The sequence below is a fragment of the Bos mutus genome, chromosome 25, assembly GCF_027580195.1.
Source record: "Bos mutus isolate GX-2022 chromosome 25, NWIPB_WYAK_1.1, whole genome shotgun sequence".
NCBI classification, from domain to species: domain Eukaryota; kingdom Metazoa; phylum Chordata; class Mammalia; order Artiodactyla; family Bovidae; genus Bos; species Bos mutus.
In genome coordinates this window covers 6,705,494-6,731,183 of record NC_091641.1, presented here as the reverse complement: position 1 = coordinate 6,731,183, position 25,690 = coordinate 6,705,494, and the positions used below count along the sequence as shown (strand labels likewise).

Sequence of the window (25,690 nt, the reverse complement as noted above, 5' to 3'; positions counted from 1 at the left end):
ATGCAGAGACGGCTCCCTGCCCCAGAGAGTCTTAGAGGAGACCTGCAGAGCACTGCCGAGGAGGACGGCAAGGAAGACACAGACTCTCCTGTCCTCCTCCAGTCTCCTGGGTCCAGCTGTCACTCAGCCGGATGGGTGGATGCACACCCAAGATACGCAGGGCCTCGGGCAGGGGGTGTCACGGCCCCTGCCCGGGATGCGCTCATGGCTCAGACACAGTCAGCCCTGTAGGAAGGTAGGCAACAACCAGGATCCCCAGCAGGCCCCAGCACTTCCAACAAAAAGGGGGTGACCCACACACACATTCCCATGTGGGCTTGTATGTAAGCAAACACCCAAGACTGGAGAAGCTCCCATCTTGTGCTGGAACCGGACGCCCCCGGCGAGGCAAACAAGCTTCTTTTCTTCGCCATCTGCTCCGGCTCGGAAGGCTGCCCCTCCCCCTCCCCCTTTCCTTCCGCTGCCCCATCCCCCACGTGGCTTCTGTTACCACGGCCAGGCAGCACTGACCTCCGCACAGAAGGCTTTGGTTAGAGGGTCAGGCAGGAGACGAAGGATGGGGGACAAAGGGCACAGGCCCAAGAGGAGACCTATGGAGGGGGGATGCTCTGGGAGGGAACCCTGGAGCCACAGGGGAGGATAGAAGGGTGAGGAGCTCTGGGGGGTTTGGGGGGCCCCCAGCTGGCCAGGCCCTTCCCCCCACTCCCATCAGTGCCCCCTCTCCACCCCAGAACAGCCCCCTGCAGCTTCCCAGCCCTAGAGAAGCAGTTCCCAGTTCCTGAGACCTCACCAGATATTTATATTGAGGCTGCCACAAAGAATTTTCTGGAAAACTCCTCCTTCTCCGCCCACTCCCACTTCAAAGAAGCCAGACCCCTAAAGCTGGTGGCCTCTGTGGCTCCTTTAAAGTGGCTTCTGGAAAGCGGGTCTGGTGGGAACAAAGCGCAGAAGAGGCCTCTGCTCCAGGACCCCTCTGAATTACAGACCCGCCTTGGAGGAGAGGGAGGTCAGTGCCTCAGTTTCCCGGAAGAGGATGGATCAGGCGCTTGCTCGTGGGTTCACTTTTGTCCCTTACTTTTGTCCCCAGTTATCTGCACCCGTGACTAGGCTGAAGTTTGGGTCTTTGCTCCCACTGGGTGTCTGACCCACATGAGCCCCCAGACCAGGCAAGGCTGACTTTGCCTCAGTCGACCACACAGTTCCTGGCACTCACGGACCCACTTAGAGCGTCTGAGTGTGAATTGTCCACAGCCTTCTCTCCGCTCTGGGGACTCTGGAGAAAGGCTCTGGTTCTCATCTTCCCTGAATGGTCCGCTTTCCCTTCCTCACCCGAGGCCCTTCTCTTGCTCACAAAATCCTTTCCAGTTCAAGACAACTGATCAAACTGGCTAAAATATAAAAAATATGTATTATATTATTGAGTGCATGGTTAAGTTGGAGAGAAAGGAAAGGGATTTATATAAAAGGCGAGAAACTAATCACTGCAGATGGTGACTGAAGCCATGAAATTAAAAGACATTTGCTCCTTGGAAGAAAAGCTATGACCAACCTAGACAGTATATTAAAAAGCAGAGACATTACTTTGCTGACAAAGGTCCATCTAGTCAAAGCTATGATTTTTCCAGGAGTCATGTATGGATGTGAGAGATGGACTATAAAGAAAACTGAGCACCAAAGAATTGATGCTTTTGAACTGTGGTGTTGAAAAAAAAAAAAAAAAAGAATGAACCGTGGTGTTGGAGAAGACTCTTGAGAGTCCTTGGACTGCAAGAAGATCAGACCAGTCAATCCTAAAGGAAATCAGTCCTGAATAGTCATTGAAGGACTGATGCTGAAGCTGAAACTCCAATACTTTGGCCATCTGATGCAAAGAACTCCTTAGAAAAGACCCTGATGCTGAGAAAGATTGAGGGCAGGAGGAGAAGGGGACGACAGAAGATAAGATGGTTGGATGGTGTCACTGACTCAATGGTCATGAGTTTGAGCAAGCTCTGGGAATTGGTGATGGACAGGGAAGCCCAGTGTGCTGCAGTCCGTGGGGTCGCAAAGAGTCAGACCTGACTAAGTGACTGAACTGAACTGAACTGAGAAACTAGTAGAAAGCACAAGCTTGCAAGGATAACAGATCACAGGGGGTCAGAGGTTCCAAGAGCGACTGCTCCCAGAAGGTGAGAGTTGTGGAGCATCTCGTACAGCGTCAGGAGGAAATCTGCCCAAAGTGGGGGAGAGTTTGGAAATGAATTGGTAAAAACTCAGAAAAGCTAAGGGAACAAAAATAACAATGAGAAACATGATTCAAAATTGGGCAAAAGGGACTGCTCTGATGGTCCAGTGGTTAAAACTCCATGCTCCCACGGCAGAGGGCTGAAATTGGGTCTCTGGTCAGGGAACTAGATCCCACATGCCATAACTCAGAGTTCGCATGCTGCAACTAAGACCCAGCACAGGCAAATACATAAATACATATCTTTAAAAGAAAAAAAAAAAAGGCAAAAAAATTCGACAAAGGACTTAGACATGTCTCTACAGTTGACAAACAAATGGACAATAAGCACATGAAGAGATGCTAACAATCACTAATTATTGGAGAAATAAAAACTAAAACCACAGTGAGATACTATTTCACACCCATTAGGATAACTATTATCCAAAACAAAAAAAAAATTATAAAATAACAAGTGTTGGCAAGGGTGTGGAGGAATTGGAAGCTTTTCACACTGTTGTTGGGAATGTAACACGGTGCAGCCACTATGGAAAACAGTATGATATTTCCTCAGAAAAGTTAAAAATAGAACCACCACATCCAAGTATCTAGCCAAAAGAAATTTGTACACCCATGTCCCTTAACAGCATTATTTACAACAGCCAGAAGGTTTGGAAGAAACCCAAGTGTCCATCAACAGGTAAATGGATACACAAAATATGGTCCATCTACACAATGGAATATTATTCTGTCTTTAAAAAATGAAGAAATTTTGACACTTGCTACAACATGGATGAGCTTTGAGGACATTAAAAATGATAATAATAATAAAGGGGTCTCCTGCATTGCATGCAGATTCTCTACCATCTGAGCCACCACGGAAGCCCGAGTGAAATAAGTCAGTCACCAAAGAACCAATTCTGTATGAGTTCACTTACACAAGGAACCCAGAGTAGTCAAAGCCATGGACACAGAAAGCAGAATGGCAGTCGCCAAGGGCTGGGGTGCAGGCAGGAGGAAATGGGCGTTAGTGTCTAGGGGGTGTACAATTTCCGTCCTGTAAGATGAAAAGGGTCTGGAGACAGATGGCATTGATGGTTGCACAATAATGTGAATCCACTTAATGCTGCTGAACTGTACACTTAAATGTGGTTAAGGTCGTAAGTTTTAAGTTGTGTGAATTCTATCACAATATGAAGAATTAAAAATTCAAAACCTAAAAAAGGAGCTATAAATTATTTCTTTCTTTCTGCTTTTCCATATTTCCCAAATGATCTATGATAAATATAATCAGGGGGAAAAAAATAAACCTTTTTTGAAAGAAGATGTGTCAGGCTCCTTTCACCTAAACATCTGTGTTGGCCACCAGAGCCCCAACCCCTGCTGCTCCCAGGCCTGCCAGGCCCCAGGCTTCCATCAGCTCTCTCTACCTGACACCAACATTTGGTTTCCATTCTCAACTCTTCACATAATTCTTGGAGATCGGCTCCTGCCGGTTTCGGGTCCAGCGGAAAGAAAGCAGCCCTTGGGAGGGTCAGCTTGCATCCCATGGGGGTGCATTTGGCTGGGCCAGCCCTGAGCTGTCTTGCCCAGACACCCCCTGAACCCCCAGAGCCCATCCATCCTGCCGGGCTACCCACCCACTGTCAGCGGGGCAGGCGAATTTCCTGGTGCGTGGTAACCCAAGCCCCTCTCCGCTCCCCACGGGCATGGCCCAGGCTCTGTTATTAATCTTGGGGCAGATCCTATGTCCAAAGCTGAGACAGCTGTCCCCACGTGCAGCTGCCCCAGGCCTGCAGGCAGACAACTTCCAGCCCTCCCACCTCCCTGCCAACAGCCAGGCAGGGAATTGATCTTTTTCCTGCCAAACCCCTTGCTCATGCAATGCCTGGACCCTCACACCGCATCAGAGTCCACCGGGCCCCTCTGTTCACTCCCTGGTTCATTTCAGGCTAGAATGTAACTCCAGGATCCTGAGTTCCAGAGAGACTTAAACTTCTCAGCCTGGAAAGTAAACACTGCAATGTCCAAGTTGGGCCTGCCACGGTTGAATCAATGCTCAGCCATGGGTTACTTGCTGGGGCAGACAAAGCCATCAAGGATGGAGCTCCTGACCCCAAGAGGCTCACAGCCCAGTTGCAGAACAAGAGCATGAAATAAGAATAAAGCAAGTCAGACAGGACCTGGGGAAAACAGCCCACGGCAGACACGTGGCCAGGTGCTCCGCTATCCAGAAGGCATCACGACCCACCCCAGGGGCCACTGTTCACATTAGATTCCAAGCAGAAGACACAGCTCTGATTCAAACTCATTGAAAGCTTCCACAGGAACTGGTTAGGTCCCATCTCACAGATGTGTAAATTGATGCAAGGTAACTGGAACTTGCCCACAGCTAGATGAGGAGCCGAGATTCTGACATCAATTTGCCTTTCTCCAAAGTACTGAGTATTAGGTCTATGCTTTTAGGACCATCCACCACAGTCCAACTTGGCTGAAACTTTATAAATTGACCTGCCCAACTACTCACAGATGGCTGATGCCCACCCAGCCTGACCTATTTGGCTTTATCACCTATTTCTGACTCTAAATGGACCAGATTCCAGGAATATTGTGATAACCAAGGCAGACAATCCCAGGCTCCTGGAAGCTTCCCTGCTAGGGCATGCCAAGATCTGAGGCATTGATGATTTGGCCTTCTGTATTACCTGAGACACAGTTGTGACTCAGTCTTATCTGTCCCTGTGATTTCATCACCAATGGGCATGGAGGGACCAGAGTTGGCACACACAGCCAGCCCCCAGTCCATATGAAGCAACTGGACAGGGACTAAAATACAGCTGGCATCGTTCTGTAAGAGAATGTCGTGCCAGTCTGAAACACTGCTTTCTGGCCCTTAGGAACACCTGAGGTTTGGGGCAGGGTAGTGGACATCATCTACCTGGGATACCTGTGTGGAAGGACATAGGTTCATGTTCTTGCCTCTGTTAATCAAGATGGCCTTTGGTTTTCCTTTTAACCAAATTTCCCAGCACAGGACAAGTTGGGCAGGGGAAGGGAGGAATTCACACACTCTCCACTCCCAGCTCAGCATTCACCTCCTCGCCCGTTTCAAACAGATGCTGGCTTTGTTAGAGAGAAAGAGATAGACCAAACAGGAGCTGCCAGTTCACAGCCTAGGACCAGGGCTGTCTGCAGGAAGGATAAGTTGTTGCTGATGGGGGAGGAAAGGACAGATGGGTGATTATGGCAGAATAATTTAGCCTCAAATCAGAATGATTGACCCTATAAGGAGTCGAGAAACCACAGTCCATTATTAGGCTGTTTGTTTAATAAATGGGGGGATGGAGGGGAGGGAAAGGTAGGTGAATCCTAGGTCCTCTGACTCCAAAAATATTCTACCTATAAACCGAGAGGTGAGGCGAATATATCATCATCTTTGTAGACAAGGAGGAGAAGAGGGAGCAGAGAAGATGGTTCTGGCTGAGATCAAAACACAGCCCACTTTCTTTTCTCTCTCCTCAGAGCCCTCTACCTCATCATCCTTCATAAGAAAGATGAAACCCCATTCTTCCTGCTCAACCAAGATGCTGACTTACACAATGACCAACACACAAATACACACACGAACACATTGGAAGACAACAGGGTTCTCTACCTCAAAGATCCTAGAGAACCACCTGAAAACCCATTAAAACATGTTTCAATGCCTGAAGGTAGCAGTGTATAAAACCAACCTGCTCCAAATCAAGTTTTCCTATTTGCCAGATACAAACATTTACAAGCGTCAGGGAACAAACAGAACACATTCATGACAGCAATAAAAACTACAAAATGCCTAGGAATAAATCTAACAAGGTCTGGATAAATGGAGCAGTGTTCCTTATTCCTGAAAAACATGTCATATTATAAACATTGAATTCTATTAATCCACTAAGTCAACACAGTCTAGATCAAAACCCCAACAGCATGTTTTATAGAACAGACAAGATGATTCTAAAATTCACCCAAAAGAAAAATGTGCAACACATGCTAAGAATATTTTGATAAAGATGAACAGCGAAAGAGGAATTGCTCTATCAACTAACAAAACAATGAATAAAGATACAGTAATTAAAATAGTGCGATTTCTGGCACCAGATCAGATTAAGAGTTCAGGAAGAAAAAAAAAAAGCTGTGTATATAGCGAAATTTAGTATGCAATTTAAAAAAAAGGCATTTCAAATAATTGGGGACAGATGGATTATTCAGTAGAAGTGTAAGGGGAGATTTGGCGGGGGGGGGAAACTAAAGTTTAAATCCCTACCTCACAACCTATGTAAAAACTTAGGTGGGAAGTCATGTCTTTATCACAACTCTTCCCACAAGGCTGAGTCTTAACAGGCTTTTGAAGCTCAAAGACACTCAATCTTAATACTGTCTGAAATCTAGGATCAATACAACTCTCCAAGGCTCCAATTGTCTGTTGTACCATTCCCTTTTCATTTTCATTTGTGTGGTGGGGAGCAAAATAATGCCCAGTCCCCAAAAATGTACTTATCTTAACCCTGGGAACCTGCAAATACGTTATCTCACGTGGTGAAAGAGACTTTGCAGTTGTGATGAAATTGAGGATCTTGAAGTGGGGAGCTGAGCCTCAGTTATCCGGGTGGGCCCGACCTAATCACAAGGGTGTTATAAAACGGAGGCAGGAGGATTAGAACCAGAGAGAGGGGCTGGAGAATGCCCGTTGAAGACGGAGGAAGGAGCCAGAAGTCAAGGAATGCCGGAAGCCTCTAGAACTGAGGCAGGAGGCAGAGGGGCCCCAGCCCCACCACTACCACCAGCATAAAGCCATCGGAGATTCACTCCCTGTGGCCTGAAACTCCAAGATGGGAACAGCAGGACAGCTAAGGGAGGCGGTGGGCCCCGCCCAGACCACGTACTTCTCATTCTCCAAGTCAGGAGATCTCCCCAACCACACATACGCAGAAAAGGCTTCTTGGAGGTCAAAAGGGGAGTGATGCCAAGGCATGTCCTACCCAGACGCCTTTTTGGTAAAATCCATCTTAGCTAACAGACGCATGCGCACACATGGTGGGATCCTGAGACGAACCAAATATGGGTCGTGAACCAGGCAAATCAAAATGATTGGCCAAAGGAAAACTGGAAGAAATGCCCCATAAAAGTAATGCCAACTGCCATGAGAGCACAACTCAGCAACTCTCTCTCTGAATCCACCCATGCGTCCATGCACACGTGCTGTACTTGTTTTCCCTTTTAATAAATACTTTACTTGTTTCACCACTTTTTGTCTTTGTGGGAATTCTTTTCTGCAAAGTCCAAGAACCAGGACCCTTGTCACTGACCACTGCTCTAGTGGTTAAGATTTGGCATTCTCAGCACCTCAACCCAGCCTCAGTCTTTGGCTAGGAATCTGAGCCCTGCTCCAAGGTGCTGCAGGCTGAGGCCACCTGAGATCAGAAACTGGAAAAAGCAAGGAAATGGATTCTTTTCCAGAAGGACCAATCCTGCGAATACCTTTCATCCCAGTGAGACCCACTTCAGATGTCTAACCTTGAGAACTGTAAGGTAATACATTTGGGCTGTTTTAAGTCACAAAGTTCACGGTCAATTGTTACACCAACCGTAAGAAACAAGTACAGCTTGCAAAGTGGTTAGTCCTTTCCTGGATGCTGTCTGAAATCTGGGCACTCTGCAAGAACCTAGAGATACAGCAGGGACTCCTGTCCTCGGAGGACTTATAGTCTTGGACAGCTATTAACTAATTATCAATCAATTAATTATAGGATTGACTTACAGTTATCATGAGATTCTAAGTATGAGAGTAAGCTCTGAGGGCATTTAACAAAAGGTCCTAACCTTACCTTGAGGGGGAGGCAGCAAAAGGTTCCCTGAAGATGTGATGTTTAAGCTGATCTCCAAGCTTTGAGCAGGAACTAACTAGGCTAAGAGAAAGCAAAGACTGGTCAAGGCAGCGCAAAGGCCCCGGGGCAGGAAGCAGCTTGAGACTAAAGGGTAGCCAGAGATGAGCAGAGCGCCCAGAGAGACAAGAAGCAGGCTAGGCGGGGTCACACTGTGCTCCCTCCAAGCCCCTGATACAGGGGTCTCTCCCATTTGTTCAGCTGCCTCTCCAGGAAGGCACATGTTCATACTTCTTACATGAAGACTTTCAGGATCTGAGCTAATTGTTATCATCACCCAAAGGACAAAAGAGAGAAGGAGTCTGGCAAAGCCCGAAGAGACCCAGGAACTCATGACCCCCCAAATAGAGGGTGTCTGGGCAGCTTGAGACCTCTCAGAAGGGAGAATCAGCCACATAGCCAAGTCCATCAGAGAGGGGCAGGAAGAGGTACGTGCTGACTCCCCAGATAAGCCCTTGCAGGAATGACAAAAATGTCAGAAGCCAGAGGCAGCTGGTGGGGGTACAGACAGCTGGAGCCAAATCAGAAGGAAACTGCCACCCTTCTCCCCAAAGGCCCTGGCGCCTCCGGGGGCCAGCAGCAGTGGCCGGGTCAGTGGGCAGCCTGCAGCCTGCAGCCGGGCAGGATTCCAGAAGCTACCTTCTGGGGAAGAGGAAAGCCCGAGCCTTCACAAGGGCTCCAAAGCAGAGCAGCCCTTCAGCTGGGCCTCCCTGAGTGCTAGGAACTAGGGCGCTTCCCGGTAAATGCCACAGAGTCCCATACCTTCCAGAATGAGGAAAGGGGAGGGGACCATACTTTCAAAGACAAAAGATGTTTCCACTACAAACCGCAGCCAGGCATGGCTGCAAACATCACGTGGGTGCGCGCGCGCGCGCGCACACACACACACACACACACACACAGTAAACATCCATCCTTCTGCAAGTGTTGGTGCCCCTGGTCTTATTCTGAGGGTGGACTTGGGCCAGACGGAGCTGCAGAGCTGGGGCCCTCGGCCAGTAAGCAGGCCACACTGAGTAATAATTAGTCTGCATATTTCACAAACACGTTCCTCATTTGATCTCAGCCCAATCCTATTAGTTTCACGTTACACGTGAGGCACTGAGTCCATGAAGGGAAGGGCCGGCTTGACTGTGGATCCCCTGGTCCCCTCTCCCCCATCCTGGGGCCACATGAGGCCCTCTCAGCTGTCACATTCCCAGGACACGAAGCTCCTCAGAACTCCTCTGCCTCTGACTCACCATGGGCATCTCCGGACCCCAGACCCTCCAACCTGCTCCCCAATCATATTCCAAGGGCGACCCTCAGTGCTCACTCCCCACCAGTGGCTGAGGTTCTGCTGGGAGTGAGGATGGGCCCCCATCCTTCACTCTTGGCCGTGAAGACCTGAGAGGGGTCTAAGGGATTCAGAAAAATCAACTGGCCTCTCCCTTCTGTATTTCTTTGTCTCCCCTACAGCACCAGTAGGGGCAACTGCAGGGTGAGGTTGCAAATGACTCCCAGAAAGAGGGCCTCTGCAAAAGGTGGAAGCTACCATAACCACTGAGGCATTTAACCTTGACCCACTAGGCCAGCCTTCCCCAAAGCATAGCATCTGGGACCCCACCCAAACAACATGCTCCCCAAAAAAGGATCTGCTGGCCATAGATGTCTGTAAACCCCCGCTTCTTCCCAACCTCTGCAAGGCCCAGCAGCCCGCTGCCCACTCTAGGAAAGCCTTTATCACTTCATGGGGCGGCACAGAGTGTTTACTAGATATTGTTCCAAGCCCTTTGTGAATATAAACTCACTGAAGCCCCAGAACGACCTAAGGAGGGAAACACTGTGATTGTGCTCATTTTACAGATATGGAGACTGAGGCACAGAGAGGTCAGATGACTCGGTCAGAGCCACCCAGAGCCAGAATTCAGAGCCAGGCTGCCTGGCTTCAGAGCCTGCTCTTTACGCCCTCCCTCATTCTGAAGGAAACTCTCAAGTTTGGTTCACAAGCACTTCCCAGGCTGCTTCTCATAACTTCCATTAACACCTGACGGAACAAGCTTGGCAACGTCACTACGGGCGGCAGGGGAGCTGGCAGAGGCCAGCAGTCAGCGTGGCCAGCTCTGACCTTCCCACCCATCACTCTGGAGGTGGCTAGGGGTGGGGCAGACGGAGGCCCAGGAGGAGGGGGCCCCCCTGCCTCTCACCCGAGTGTTACAGAATTAACCTGGACTGGATCCAGCTCCTCTCAAGGTGGTCTCGTCAAGGCCACCAAAGAACCATTTCGACCCTGGGATGTTTCTGGGAGGCAGGGCAAGGAAGAACCAGGCAAGGAGGCTGGGGACTCCTGATTCTTCAGAGAAGAGAACCGTGTTCTGTGTGTCTCCTACCCAAGGATCCGCTGCAGGATTCCCGAAAATCCTCTAACAGTTAGTTATTGTTACTCGATTCCCCTGGCCCAGGCAGAGTTGGTCCGTGTCCAGCTCGCACACTCGAAGCGGCAATGAAGTGTCGGACCAGTTCAAGCCAAGAGAAGCCTGGAGTCGTGTTCTTATTGCCATAGGAATTGTTTCTCTGGGAATGGATTTTAAAATAACAGAGAGGCTGGCGGGGTGGGGGGATGCGGCGGAGGGTGCGGGGGGCAGAGGGGACAGCGAGATGGAGGGCAAGGAGATGCAGAAAATCCGGGGGCCTGAGGGGAAGGCCTCACCAGATATTCACATTCAGCCCATTCTGTGTGATTTCCACCCACTCCTACTTCAAAGCTGGCTCAGATGGTAAAGAATCTGCCTGCAGTGCAGGAGACCCAGGTTGGATCCCTGGGTTGAGAAGATCCCCTGGAGAAGAGATTGGCAACCCATTCCAATATTCTTGCCTGGAGAATCCCATGGACAGAGGATCCTGGCGGGCTACTGTCCCTGAGGTCGCAAAGAGTTGGACACGACTGAGTGACTAACACTTTCACTTTTCACTTTCCTACTTCAAAGGAAGAAGCAGGACCCCCTAAAGCAGGGTCACCTTTGTGGCCCCCCTAAACACAGCTTCTAGAGCTGCTCGGTGGGGGCAAAGCGCAGACAAGGACCTCACGCCAGGACCTCTTAGAATGGCAGAGCTGCACGGGGGCAGGAGGTCAAGCCGCTTGTTCATTCACTTGCTCAAAAAGCAACCGTGGAACACCTGACACACGCAAGCCTGCCCTTGATGTTAAAAATACAAGTATTTGACAAAAACACAAGGTGTGTGAACACCATGCCATGTTGCTTTTCAAAGCTGAGAATACACCGTGGAGCCTCTGCCAGGTTCCAGGGAGCCAAAGAGCCAGCTACCGGCCTCCCTCGGGCTCTGGGCAAGGCCAGGAGCTCGAGGCTACAATCTGCTCCCGCTGGTCCTCCGTCCACCAAGGGGCTCGATGCTGCCAGCCGCACAGACTCTGAGCACTCCTGTCTCAACTGCATCCCTACCGCCCCAGCCCTGTTTCGGGGTTCCTTACACAGTCCGTTAGCTGCTCCTCTCCTCTGGCTCTCTTTCTTCTGTCCCGTCTCCTCCACACCAGTAAAGCTGGCATGGGACCCACTGTGACCAAGTCTTGTTACAAAGCCCAGGTTCCTTAGGGTGGAAGAAAAGAGGCTTTGCCCTCAGATTCCGAAAGGCCCCATCTGCCCCACACTCCCAGCCCTCAGGCAGCTGCTTTGTCGCCTGAAACGCCCTTCCCAGTCACCTCCGCTCACCCTACAAGACCCACTTCAAAGGTGACTCTTCTCAAAAGACCTTGGCATGTAGCCTTGGTCCACCAGGCCAGCGTCTCCCAAGGTGTGGAGTCTGGAATGGGCTTCCCCGATGACTCAAGTAGTTAAGAATCCGACTGCATTGCAGGAGACACGGGTTCAATCCCTGGTTGGGGAAGATCCCCTGGAGGAGGGCATGGCAACCCACTCAGGTATTCTTGCCTGGGAAATCCCATGGACAGAGAAACCTGGTGGGCCACAGACCATGGGGTGGCAAAGAGTCAGACACGACTGAGGACGCACACACAAGCAGAGTCTGGAACATCATCTCAGCCAAAGGATTCTATGGCTTCCTAGGTTTGTGAAACCCCCCCTTCTTGGCACTCTTTGCAAGCTTAGCACACTACACTTCACAAGCATGAACAGAATGTTTATGACATATTTCTCAAAGCACTTTTAATTTTCACTCATCTAAGCCTACAACAACCTTACAAAGTAAATCACCCCCATTTTACAGAGGAGAAAACTTAGACATAAAGATGCCCAAACATCCATACACCTAGCTTCCCTAAATGGGTACTTGCTCATATGCCCCTTGCCTACCTGACCCACTTCGCACACATCTGTGTCACAGCAAGTTCCACTGCTTGCTCTGGGGGCTTCCCCAGCCAGCCTCTGAACTCATCAAGGGCAGAGGCTAAGTCTCAATCAGCAGTCATCTCACTACCCCGGCACTAAGCGTGCAGTGGGTGCTTGTTAGTAACTGTTTGAAGGTAAGGCTCCAGGCACCGTGGATCCAGTGGCAGGGACGAGGCCCATGAGCAGGCAGAAAGGACCATCCACTCACTCCTGTGGAATCAGCAGAGAGCCTCTCCCATACCAGGCTCAGGGCAGAGAGCCCCTGCCCCCAAGGCTCAGCCCCCAGCTCCAGCCTGCTGACTGACCCCGACCATGGACTGAGAAGGGTGGGTGATTAAACTCCCAGCTTGGATAAGCTCACGTGGTCAGGGGCAGACAGCCCGGGCTCGGGGCACGGGCTGGCTCACAACCAGTCAGAGCTATGCTCGGAAGGAAACAGGTAAGAGAAATGATTCTATCTTCAGGAAAGGAGAACGGGAAGTGAATTCTTGGTACAAAGCCCATAGGCAACCACAGATACAGGAGGCACAGGAAACTGCCCAAAGAGAGGGAACAGAGCAATCCTGGAAGACTTCCTGAAGGAGGGGGGTTTGTGACCGCCCTAGAAGAGGGTGGAGCCAGGATATGGGGTAGGAAGTGGACAGGACAAGCACCTCAGCTCAGCAGAAACAAGAAAGAGACTTCAGAGTCAGAGATGAGCCTAGAGGATGAGGCACAGGAACTGGGAAGAGGGCGGGTGGGAAGCCAAAAGACCCCTGCATTTCCCTAGAGCAAGGGGTCTCTCATTGCAGGTCCTAAGTCAGAGGGCCTGTGGAATCAATTTTCTGAGTCTTGGCAAGCATTTTTTTATGAACTAGATAGAATACAATAAAAAAGAAAGGATTACATATGGTAATAGTAAGCACGATTTTGTGAAACTTATTTCAAGGGTGAGTGTGTGTGTGTGTGTGTAAGTGCACACACACAGACTCACGCACCATATAAAAGGTATTTCCTACTATGGGTCATGATGAAAGAATCTCAAAAAAAAACTCTGTTCTCCATGCAGTGCTCCTCAAACCTGGCTGCATCAAAGAAAAAAAAAAAAAAAACACTTGGGGAGGCCATTAGATACAGCTCTCCAGGCCTTAGACTTCCTGAGTCTGCATGGGTCTGGTTATCCAATTCTTCAGTCTCCCCAGTTCCTCCTGATGAGCCATTCGGTGCCCTGCTGTTTAGGGGATGCTGTATCGAAGACCAGCTAAATAATCTGTGGGACACAGTGCAAACTGAAGTTACGGGAGCCCTCGTTCAAAAAGCTGGATCAGTAAAGGTAGTATCTGTCTCTCTCCTTCTCAACCTGTCATTTGCTTAGTGTTTCGCGTGTGCTCCTTTATGCACAGAGATCCTCGCGGTTAGCAAGGGCAGACCCCTCCCTGCAGCTCCACGGGGTGTAAGTGCACACACACGCCACCCTTCCCGCTGGCCAGTGGGCTGTAGCATCACTCAGGTCAGGGGCAGGGAAGTCAAACCAGGCATCTCCCCCTCCCAAGGGCCCATCATCATAAGGCGGATGGGCACCCTTCCAGGGTATTACTGTCTCTCCCCAGGACATGCCAGGATCAGGGTGGCCAGAGGCTCTGCCCTGCTGAGTCACCCGCTGAGCACACTATGGCACTGCCAGTCCAAGGCAGGGACTACAGCTGCCATGCCCCACTCCAGGGTGCCACAGGGTGCACGCACCCAATCCCAGCCCTCTTGGAGCGCACATCCAGGCTCCAGCCAGAGGCAGAGGGTGGGAGTGGTCACTGGGCAGGGGTGGAGAGAGGGAGGCCAGATGGACCTGGGGTGCCAGAGGGTGGGGAGTGAGTAGCGGAGAACAAACACCAGGGAGGTGGTGGGAGGTGTTGAGAGGTGGGTCATGGTCAACGCTAAGGATCAAGTCCCTGGTGTGTCACGGTCCCATCAGACTTCTCTTACAGAGCACGCATTCAAGGCTATGAGTATTGAGAAGTGGGAGACAGTAATGGGAGACAAAGCACTGAACTCCAAGTGTGGACCCTGCTGAGCACTGCACCTTGGCCCCTACACAGGTCCAAGGGCCCTGCCTGGGAAGCCGGGCGGAGGGAGGCAGGTGGGAGGCCCGGAGGAAGAAGGAAGAAATAGCCCGGGGCCAGCACTGTCAGCATATCAGGGATCAGACCCTTTCCAAAATCTTGACTGGCCAGAGAGTTTCTAAATGGAAAACCAAAAGCAGTCGCAAGTTCTGAACTCCATCCTGTCACTTCTTAGCACAGTGTGAAAATCGGTAAAAGCTCTGAAGGTCAGGCCAGAATACAGATGTGTTTCTAAAGAAGCCAGAACAAAATCCCTATGAGCCACCTTGGATCCTCCTTCCCCGAAGCTCCCCGTCATCTCTGGAAGGGATCTCTTCATCCCCAGCTACTGCGTGTCCCATGCCACTCGCCTGCAAAGTGACCCCCGGCAGGACCTGCATCCACTCTGAATTCATAGCCTCAGTGGGTCCTTGGTGGATACAATCTGGTTCACTCCACACAACTGGCAGGGACCAACTCTATTCCTGACCCTGGGCCAGGCCCCCAACAGGCAGGTGATGTCCCCTCTGGTCCTCACAGTCTAACAGGAGACCGGGAACATCTGGACACAGATGGCTTAGCTCAGTCACTGTGAACTTTTGTGGCCATGGTCTTCTGGGGAAAGGCCATCCAACTTTTGAGGATTTGGGGTACACGCATCCTTGCTCCTTCCCCAAGACTCACTCCACATCCCCCTAAAACTGCCTTAAACCTGGGCAAGAGGAGCCCCATCCTAGGCAGTAAGCTATTGTGGCCCCAATCTGGCCCCTTCTGGCCACATTCCACCCCACAGGGCAAGGAGACCATGGGGCTGAGGGGATATGAGCCCACAGCCCCCCGAGAGCAAGTGTGGGTACCCAGGGGTCCAGAACTCCCTCCCCAGACACACTCAGGCAGGAGATATGACCAGGTGGCAGTGGTTGGGTGAGGAGCGGGTGGTGGGCTGGACGGGAGTGTCCAGGGTGTGTGGGTGAGGCTGGACCAGGGCAAGCTGTCCGGGGCACAAGGAGGGAAGAGAAGGGGGGTTATTCCTGCACTGCCAAGTCCCTGCACAAAATTCACCGAGGCAAGATTTCTAAAAGTGAGCCTCAACCCCCCACCCCCAGGTCATTAGGAGGGTGTGTTTGTCAAGGTCAGTGACAGAATTTATTTTAATAGTTTATAGTGTTAGACCCTCAGTGTCCAACTCTTTGCAATCCCATGGACTGTAGCCCGCTAGGCTCCTCTGTCCATGGGATTCTCCAGGCAAGAATACTGGAGTGGGTAGACCTTCCTTTTTCCAGGGGATCTTCCTGACCCAGGGATCAAACCCATGTCTCTTTTTTTTTTTTTTTAAACTTTACATAATTACATAATTGTATTAGTTTTGCCAAATATCAAAATGAATCCGCCACAGGTATACATGTGTTCCCCATCCTGAACCCTCCTCCCTCCTCCCTCCCCATACCATCCCTCTGGGTCGTCCCAGTGCACTAGCCCCAAGCATCCAGTATCGTGCATCGAACCTGGACTGGCATCTCGTTTCATACATGATATTTTACATGTTTCAATGCCATTCTCCCAAATCTTCCCACCCTCTCCCTCTCCCATAGAGTCCATAAAAACCCATGTCTCTTGCATTGCAGGCAGATTCTTTACCATCTGAGCCACCAGGGAAGCCCACTATATCTTTTAAACATTTAAACATACAATGTTCAGCTTTCCATCTGTGACCTCACAAATGTGAGGGGTGGGCGGAACTGACAGGTAGTATTGGCCAGGGAAGGCTGTTTTCATCCCCTCCCCAAGGCCATTTTGACCCAGCATCACTGAAGTGTCATCTTCAAACACACCCCCAAGAAAAACCTTCTGATGGGAATACAAAACAGTATAACTTCTATGATACTATCTGGCAGAATTATGCATGTATTTACCTTCTCACTCTGAAAGCCCACATTTTAAAATGTATCTTAAAGAGGCATCGGCAAAAATATGAAATGAAGGGCTTCCCTAGTGGCTCAGTGGTAAGGAATCCACCCGCCCATGCAGGAGACACAGGTTCGATCCCTGGTCCGTGAAGATTCCACGTGCCGAGGAGCTACTAAGCCCGTGCCTTAGGGCTTGGGAGCCACAACGACTGAGTCCACACACCCTAGAGCTTATGCTCCGCATCTAGAGAAGCCACCATAATGAGAAGTCCTCGCCCTACAACTCAAGGGTAGCCTCCGCTCGCCGCAAGTAGAGAAAAGCCTGTGCAGCAATGAAGACCCAGCACGGCCAAAAACAGAGCTTTTTAAAAAAATTTTTAAATATGAAATGAATAACTCACAAGGCTATTTACTGTGGCATTACATGCGACACAAAAGGTTAGAATAACACAATGTCTATTAGTAGGGGACTCGCTGAAAAAAACTACAGTCATTGGCACCACCAGGACTATAGAGCTACAAAAATGAATGCACGCGAGATGAACATTCTGGAGACGGATGGGGGTGACAGGTAGACAACACTCAATGTATTTAATACCACTGAACTCCATACTTAAAGATGGTTAAGATTGTAAATTTTATGGTTGATGTAGCTAAAAAAAATTTTAACCACAAATTTTTAAATTGTGAAAAACAAAATGAATGCAGAAAGCTACCTATGCCTTGATCTACAGCAATCTCCACAGTCCATCGTGAAACAACAAAGCTAAGTGCAGAACAATATGCCTAGTACACCACCTCTGTATAAGACTTAGTTGCTCAGTCGTGTCCTACTCTTTGTCACCCCATGGACTATAGCCCACCAGGCTCCTCTGTCCATGGGGATTTCCAAGCAAGAATACTGGAGTGGGTTGCCATTTTCTTCACCGGGGGATCTTTCTGACCCAGGGATTGAATCCTCGTCTCCCACAAGTCTCCTGCATTGCAGGCAGATTTGTTTTACCGCTGAGCCGGGGGGAAGCCCTATAATCAACAAAACCTTAAACAAGGAGAATGCTAGCAAGGCCTAGTTTCTTCAAAATGAATTGAGAAGAAAAGAGAGAGGAGGAAGTGGGAACCTGTAGACAGCAGTATTCTGGTGGAGGTTTAAAACCCAATTCTCCAGGAGAAAAAAAAGTCATGTCCACCAGTACTAGTCAGCTTGGGCTGCCTTATCAAAATGCCACAGACTGAGTGGCTTAGACTCTAGACATTTATTTCTCAGATCTGGAGGCTGGGAAGTCCAAGATCAAGGTGCCAATTCAATTCCCGATAAGGACTATCTTTTTGGCTTGCGGACAGCCGACTCTGGGGTCTACACATGGGAAGGGAGAGTGAGAGAGGACACTCTAATCTCTCTTCCTCTTCTTATAAGGACACCATTCCCATCATGGGGACCCGACCCTCATGACCTCATCTAAATCTTCATCTTCATAATTATCTTCCAAAGGCCCCATCTCTAAATGCCATCACACCGAAAGTTAGGGTTTCAATATATGAATTGGGGGGGTGGAGGGAACATAAACATTCAATCCATAACACATGATCTAACAAGATCCACCAGACCAACTATGAAGCATTCTTACCCTCCCCCACTCTCCCAAATAAAAGATCCTTAAATCTAATCAAACTTTCACACCTAATCTCTAATATAGATGAGATACAGGGGATAGTGGATCAAATTATTTACACCACTTGGGAGTAGCCAGCCAAATCTAGAACTTGGGATCCTACAGGACAACTGGCCTTCTTCACCAAGTTAATGGCAGAAGGGGAAAAGCCTTCTTTTAAAGAAGAGGATGATTTTGGTCACTGCCTCCTGTTAGAACCGGACATGGAACAACTGACTGGTTCAAAACTGCAAAAGGAGTATATTGTCAGCCTCCTTATTTAACTTATATGCAGAGTACATCATGCCAAATGCTGGGCTGGATGAATCACAAGCTGGAATCGAGATTGCCAGGAGAAATATCAACTTCACATAGGCAAATGATCCCACTCTAATGGAAGAAAGTGAAGAGGAACTAAAGAGTCTCTTGATGACTGTGAAAGAGGAGAGTGAAAAAGCTGATTTGAAACTCAACATTAAAAAAACTAAGATCATGGCATTCGGTCCCATTACTTCATGACAAACAGAAGCGGGGAAAAGTGGAAGCAGTGACAGATTTTATTTTCTTGGGCTTCAAAATCACTGCGGATGGTGACTGCAGCCATGAAATTAGAAGATGTTTGCTCCTTGGAAGAAAAGCTATGACAAACCTAGACAGCATATTAAAAGGCAGAGACATCACTTTGTTGACAAAAGCCCATCTAGTCAAAGCTATGGTTTTTCCAGTAGTCATGTACGGATATGAGAGTTGGTCCGTAAAAAAGGCTGAATGCCGAAGAACTGGTGCTTTTGAGTTGTGGTGCTGGAGAAGACTCTTGAGAGTCCCTTGGACAGCAACGGAATCAAACAGGTCAATCCTAAAGGAAATTAACCCTGAATATTCATTGGAAAAACTGTTGCTGAAGTTGAAGCTCCAATACTTTGACCACCTGATGTGAAGAGTCGACTCATTAGAAAAGATCCTGATCCTGGGAAAGACTGAACCCAAAGGAGAAGGGCGTGGCAGAGCATGAGCTGGTTAGAGAGCATCACTAACTCAATGGACATGAATTGAGCGAACTCCGGGAGACAGTGGAAGACAGAGGAGCCTGGCATGCTGCAATCCATGACCTCGAAAACAGTTGGCTATGACTTAGTGACTAAATAACAACAACAAAGAAGAGGTTCTGTCTCTCAGTCCTGTCCGACCCTCTCTGACCCCATGGACTGCCGCACGCCAGGCTTCCCTGCCAAAAAAATTAAGACAAAAGAAGCAGTGAAGACAGTTGGTCCATGGGAAGCCTTCCTCCTCCTACCACCATTTTCCAGAGCAGTGAATTCCAAAGTATCTGAGAATTCCTCTTTAGACTTTGGCTTTCCACGTTGATTTCCTTCAGGATTAACTGGTTTGATCTCCTTGCAGTCAAGGAACTCTCGAGAGTCTTCTCCAGCACCACAATTCAAAAGCATCAATTCTTCAGCGCTCAGCCTTCTTTATGGACCAACTCTCACATTTGTACATGACTACTGGAAAAACCATAGCTTTGACTATCCGGACCTTTGAGTATACGGAGCAATTACTCCTCAAGGTTGGAAGATCAGACCTACTTTTTTAACCATCCATTAGCTTACTGTATAACCTGTAAACATTCAGCCCTGCAGCATGTGGTCTCCCTTTGTCCTCAAGCCTCACACCCTGTGCAGGAGGAACAGGTTTACAGAACAAGCCATTCTCCAGGGCAGAAGCAAAAGCAACTCTGTCCCTCACCCCTGCCCATGATCCCACCCTGTGGGTGTATTCATTCCTTCCTCTGCTTAAAATCTGGGCAGATCTTCACCACTCTTCTGGTTTCTCTTAGCAGAACCTTCTCACTCCAAGAATTAATATTAAAACTCTTATTCAAATTAAAACCTCTCCCTCCCCAGCTGAGAACTATGCACCCAGAATGGGGTGGAGGGGCCCTTTCTCTGGTTTTCACTCCTCATGCTCTGATCACTCACTGCTGTGTTGGGCCCTTTAGAGTTGGATACAGAGATGAGCAGGTGATAACAGATGAGACGTCTGATCACCATCTGTGAAAGGGAGGGAGGGAATGATCGGGGGAGGGAGGCAGGAAGAAGACTGAAATACACAAGCTGATGGCTCACAGGGTAAAGAAACCACCTGCCGAGCCAGAGACCTGGGTTCAATCCCTGAGTTGGGAAGATACCCTGGAGAATGGAACAGGTACCCACTCCAGTATCCTGGCCTGGAGAATTCTTGAACTGTATAGCCCTTGGGGTCACGAAGAGGGAGACATGACTGAGCGACTTTCACTTTCACTTCAAAGAGCTTCACCAGTGTGTTAGCCTTATTCAGGTCCAATGGAAGGACTAGGGTGTGGAGCTGGGGGCTCCATCCTTATGCAAGCCTCCCGGTCAATTAATGTCACATTTCCCCTTAGCTTTTACTTGGCATCTGAACCCTTTGTGGCTGACAAAAGTCATTAGTGGCCCAAACACAGGGCTGCAAGATTTTACTGGAAATGGGTCTCTAAGGAATTGATGTCCTCTTCTTTCTGCCAAAATAGCTTCATCAGGGGGCCCACGCTGGGCTTGTGATGGAGGTGACCAGAGCAGAGCACCGCTGCATAAAAAGCAAGATGCACCCAAAACATGTCAGACCCAGATGCCCAGTCCAGGAGGGCAGGCACAGGCACATACACACACAGAGAAAAGAGAACACAGGACCAATAACCGTGAAATAAGAGAAGACCATTTGTCAAGAAACAGTGCTGTCACCCTGCCCATCAACTGAAACCAAGCCACTGTAAACATACGTATGGAGCCAAGCAGAGGCCAACGCTGTGAAGAACCCAGTGCCAAACGCTGTCCCCAAGCCTTCTGCTTCTAGAGTGAATCAGACTCAGGAACGTGTGACACCAGCCCACAACTCGCCCAGACCCGAATCTAGTGCCTACAGTGCCCACGCAGGCCTTCGGGTGGAAAGGCTCAGCCAGGCTCCAAAGCAACTATCTCAACCTGCCCCAAGCCTCCTCAACACCTCCCAGTATCCCATTTGGAAACCCATTTTCCACCCATTCATCCAGTTCCTCCCTGAACATAATACACCTTCTCCCTGCTCCCATCCTGGTGGAAAGAGTTCTGTGAGATGACATTTGTTTGGGACTCTTTTTATTGGTGCCAAAACCATCCTTTCCAAATTATCTCTGGAAGTCCCCGAGTTCCAATCTACCAAATGCCAGAACCCACATCCCCCATTCACTGGCTCCCTGCATGGAGTTCCCATCTGGTCCCTCTCAGCACGCACAGTCCAGGCTGCAGGAGCCTTTTACACCTCCCCTCCCCACCCCCAACACACACACACACACACACACACATACACTTTTGAACTACAAAAGTAATACACGGGTATATGCTCCTTGTAAAATATGCAAACAAGACACAAGCAGACGGAGCGGGGGCGAAGGTGGAGGGAATGGGAGTTCTCTTTCACTCTCTCTTCTGACCTGGTCAAGCCCAGGTCTCTCCATATGGGAAACTGCCAAAAATGGTTTCCTACCAACTTGATATGCGCTCCCCAGGTCGCACAGTGGTAAAGGATCCACCTGCCAAAGCAGGAGACACAGGAGAAGTGGGTTCAATCCCTGGGTCGGGAAAATCCCCTGGAGGAGGAAATGGCAATCCACTCCAGTAGTCTTGCCTGAAAAAATCCCATGGACAGAGGAGCCTGACAGGCTACAGTCCATGGAGTCGCAAAGAGTCAGACATGACTGAGCACACACAGTATTATTATTACCAACTGTATACATATATATATATATATACACACATACATCTACATATAGATTGAATTTTTCATAAGTGAGAGATCTTAAACATATCATTTTTCAACTTGAAAAACTTAGATTTTAAAATATTCTCCTATGCAAGTGTGCATTTTCCACACTACTCTGGGTGTTTGGAGAATAGTACTAATAGAAGCCTTGGGGGAGCATTTCCAAACAAAATGAAGGAAATAAAATTGCATGCAAAATATTCCAGAAGTACTTTTATATGCTCTTCTGAGAACCGCTTGAACCAGCCATGCAGTGTACCGACACAAAGCATCCCGGTCTCCTCAATACAAGGCACTGCAGGAATTCGCCTTGGTCGCCCTGCCAGGCTTGGTAAACACCAGGGAGCACAAAAGAACCGGGACCTGTCGCTTCTTGCCTTGCTGCGTAAACGATAAGCCCCGCGGTACCCTAGAAAGCACAGGATTTGGAGAAAGAAGACAGGAGGTGCGTCCTGAGTTGCCACTGAACCTGGGGACCTCTCTCGGAGCCCATGTTCCCTCGGTTAAAGAAAAGACAATATTATACTCTAATCGCTAACCCTGGGGTGGTTTTAGGATCAAAAGAGACGGGTGGCACCAACGCAGGATGTATTCAAGAACGGTAACACAGCTGTGTGAGTCGTAATTACTATTAAATGGGAAAGGCTAAATTCCGGCGAGTTGCGCAAACGAAAAGACTTGGCAACTTCTACTCGCGGGCTCACGCGTTTTCTGGGGGGATTCAATCACGGATTGAGGAGACGCTGCCCGAACCGTCCTGGGGTGGCCAGCGCGCCACCTGCCGGCAGAGGAGGTGGCCGCGGGTGGGTCCCGGCACCGCGGGCTCGGGGACCCAGCTCCCTCTCCCAGGCCGCCGCGGACTCTTGCGATCCGAGCCGGGTCCCCGTTCCCCGGTGGCTGGGGAGCCGCAGCCCAGGCTGCTCCGCGGGCCCAGCCCCAAAGGCCGGATGGAGTCGCCCCTCCGGTGTCTCTGGCGGCCGGCGTGCGAGTAGGGGGCCCGGATGCAAGGCCTTGGCGTCGCGGGAACCTGCTCCCCAACACAAAGCCGCGGCCGCGCAGGTGAGCGCGGCGGAGCCACGTGAGCCGGTGAACTTGCAGGAACTGGGCCACCGAGCCCCAGCCAACCACGGTCGCCCCACTCCGCGCACCCCCGCCGCAGGTTTGAGCTGCCTTCGCTCGGATTCGGGAGCCGAAGGGGCGAAGGTTCGGAGAGCAAGGAAACGAAGGGGGGTGGGCGCGGCCAGAGACCACCCCAGTCTCAGCCCCGCACCTCCGGTCCCCAGGCCCCGCGCCCTCAGCCCCCACAGTCTGTGCCCCTAGCACGCGATCACCCTTGTCTTCACCCCCCAGTCCTCGACCGTCCTGCGCCCCCAGCCCCCAATCCCACCCTCCCAAGCCCCAGACTCCACCTCCGCGCCCCCAGCCCCGGACCGCCCGGAGTCCCCAGGCCCCCTGTTCTCAACCACCCGGCGTCCCCAGCCCCGGCCGCCCGCGCCCCCACCCCCCAACCCCATGATTTGCAGCCCCTAAGCCCCCACCCCCGCGCGCCTCCAGACCCGGGCTTCCCCAAATCCCCCGGGCCCGCCGCCCGCACCCTCACCCCACCCCCCGCCCCCCACCCGCCGGCTACTCACCGGCGGCCCCCGTAGCCGCTGCCGGGGGAGCCGGCGCCCGGGTCAGGATAGGCGTGCTGCTGCAGGGCCGCGGCCGGGAAGGGGTAGAGGAAGCCGGTGGCCAACGCCGACCCGCAGAGGCAGCAGCACGCCCAGGGCAGGAGCAGAGCCAGCTTCATCTTGCGCGGCCGCCCGCGGGGACCCGGAGTCCCGGGCGGGAGGACGGTCGGGAGCGCACCGGCGGCCCCCGCCGGAGCCGAGCTAGCGCGCCGACGAGCGAGCGGAGCCCGGGTCCGAGCTGGAAGTGCCTGGGGGGCGCCCACGCCTCTCAGGGCCGCCTTTTCAAATTCGGCGAGGTGGGCTCTGCGCCGTCAAAGGGGGCGTGGGGCTTTCTCATTAACCCTCGGCAGTCCGGGGCCGAGGAGGCGCCAGTGGAGGCCGAGTCGGGGGAGAGGGTGTTCCTGCTCCGCTAGGGGTCCCGGGACCCGCGCGCCCCAAAAGCCAGACTTTGTGCCTGGGTCCTTGCACACAAGCTCCTTAGAAACCTCCCAACCAAACCTTCAGGTCGCAGACCTTCTGGAGCACCCACCCTGTTCCTGGCATGCTCTCCTGGGCAGTGTGTTTTAATCCCTACAACATGGTTGTCTGTATTAGGTGGTGCCAGTCCCATCTTTCAGAGGTACAAACTGATGCTCAAAAAAGTTAGGCAGGAAAGATACACGCTCCTTGTCCAAGGCTCTTTGAACTAAATCGTTTCGCATCCAGATGTCTGCAGAATCATCTCCCATTTTTACCTCCAGACTCTGTCACCTGCCAGCTGTCTAAGCCAAGAAGATACTTCGGAGGAAGGAGGCATTCCATATGGGGTGCAAAGTTGTCCCTAGACTCACAGATTTGTGAAGCATCATATCTGGGAAGGAGCTGGGGGAAGGCGTGATACAATCCCACCTTTTACAGGTGTGAGAACTGGGTCCCAGATCACACACTGAGCCCAAGACCAGCCTGACCCCAAGTTGGTGTTTTCTGGACCACGTTATCCCCTCGGGGCTTGTACCAGCATAAAGGGCCAGTGGGAGCTGAAATCCAGCCTGTGCCCCACTCCCCAGGTTGACATCTTTTTCCAGTTCTCCCCACAGCATCCTAGGGGCTGGCAGAGGCCCTGAAGCTGACTCTAAGCCTGCTAACAGTGGGAAGCTCCTAGTTCCTAAAATGCAGGTAGGACTGGAGAGAAGCCATCAAGAATGGAAATGCTTGGTGGACTGTGACCCATTTTATAGAAGAACTGTGGGATTGTTGTTAGAAGAAGAACAGGAAGATGCTGTTGAAAATGTGGAGGGAAAGCCCAGGTTCCATGGCTCTTACCCTCCTGTTACATATCTCAGTGTGTATCCATATATACAATTCCCATATGTACCTTCTTGAGGGCTTCCCTCATAGCTCAGTCAGTAAAGAATCTGCCTGCAATGCAGGAGACCCGGGTTCAATTCCTGGGTTGGGAAGATCCTCTGGAGAAGGAAATGGCAACCCACTCCAGTATTCTCGCCTGGAGAATCCCATGGACAGAGGAGCTTGGTGGGCTACAGCCCAAGGGATGGCAAGAGTCAGACACAACTTAGCGACTAAACCACCACCACCACCACACTCTCATGAGTACAAGCCCCAAGATTTCATATCCAGTCCTCTTCACCCTTTCCCTAAACCGCCCATCCTTATCCACTCAATTCCCTCGAATCCTGCCTGGGCTTTTTGTCTTATTTTCTTTTTTTACTATTTCAGTTCAATTCAGTTCAGTCACTCAATCGTGTTCAACTCTTGGCGACCCCATGGACTGCAGCTCGCCAGGCTTCCCTGTCCATCTCCAACTTCTGGAGTCTACTCAAACTCATGTCCATCATGTCAGTGATGCCATCCAACCATCTCATCCTCTGTCGTCCCCTTCTCCTCCCACCTTTGATCTTTCCCAGCATCAGGGTCTTTTCCAATGAGTTGGTTCTTCGAATCAGGTGGCCAAAGTATTGAAGTTTCAGCTTCAGCATCAGTCCTTTCAATGAATATTCAGGACTGATTTCCTTTAGGATGGACTGGTTGGATCTCCTTGCAGTTCAAGGGACTCTCAAGAGTCTTCTCTAACACCATAGTTCAAAAGCATCAATTCTTTGGTGC

The 25,690-nt window shown here is 50.6% G+C and overlaps 1 protein-coding gene across 2 annotated transcripts in view; it reads right to left on the bottom strand.

Moving 5' to 3' along the window:
* COL26A1 (collagen type XXVI alpha 1 chain) overlaps nucleotides 1-23,830 on the bottom strand; it is a 164,460-nt gene extending 140,630 nt beyond the window's left edge. For both annotated transcript variants that reach the window (XM_070362142.1, XM_070362143.1), the window contains exon 1: nucleotides 23,549-23,830. In XM_070362142.1, the coding sequence (XP_070218243.1) occupies nucleotides 23,549-23,706 (158 nt within the window). In that variant the 5' untranslated portion in view covers nucleotides 23,707-23,830. The remainder of the gene's footprint in view (nucleotides 1-23,548) is intronic.
* Nucleotides 23,831-25,690: the final 1,860 nt, after the last annotated feature.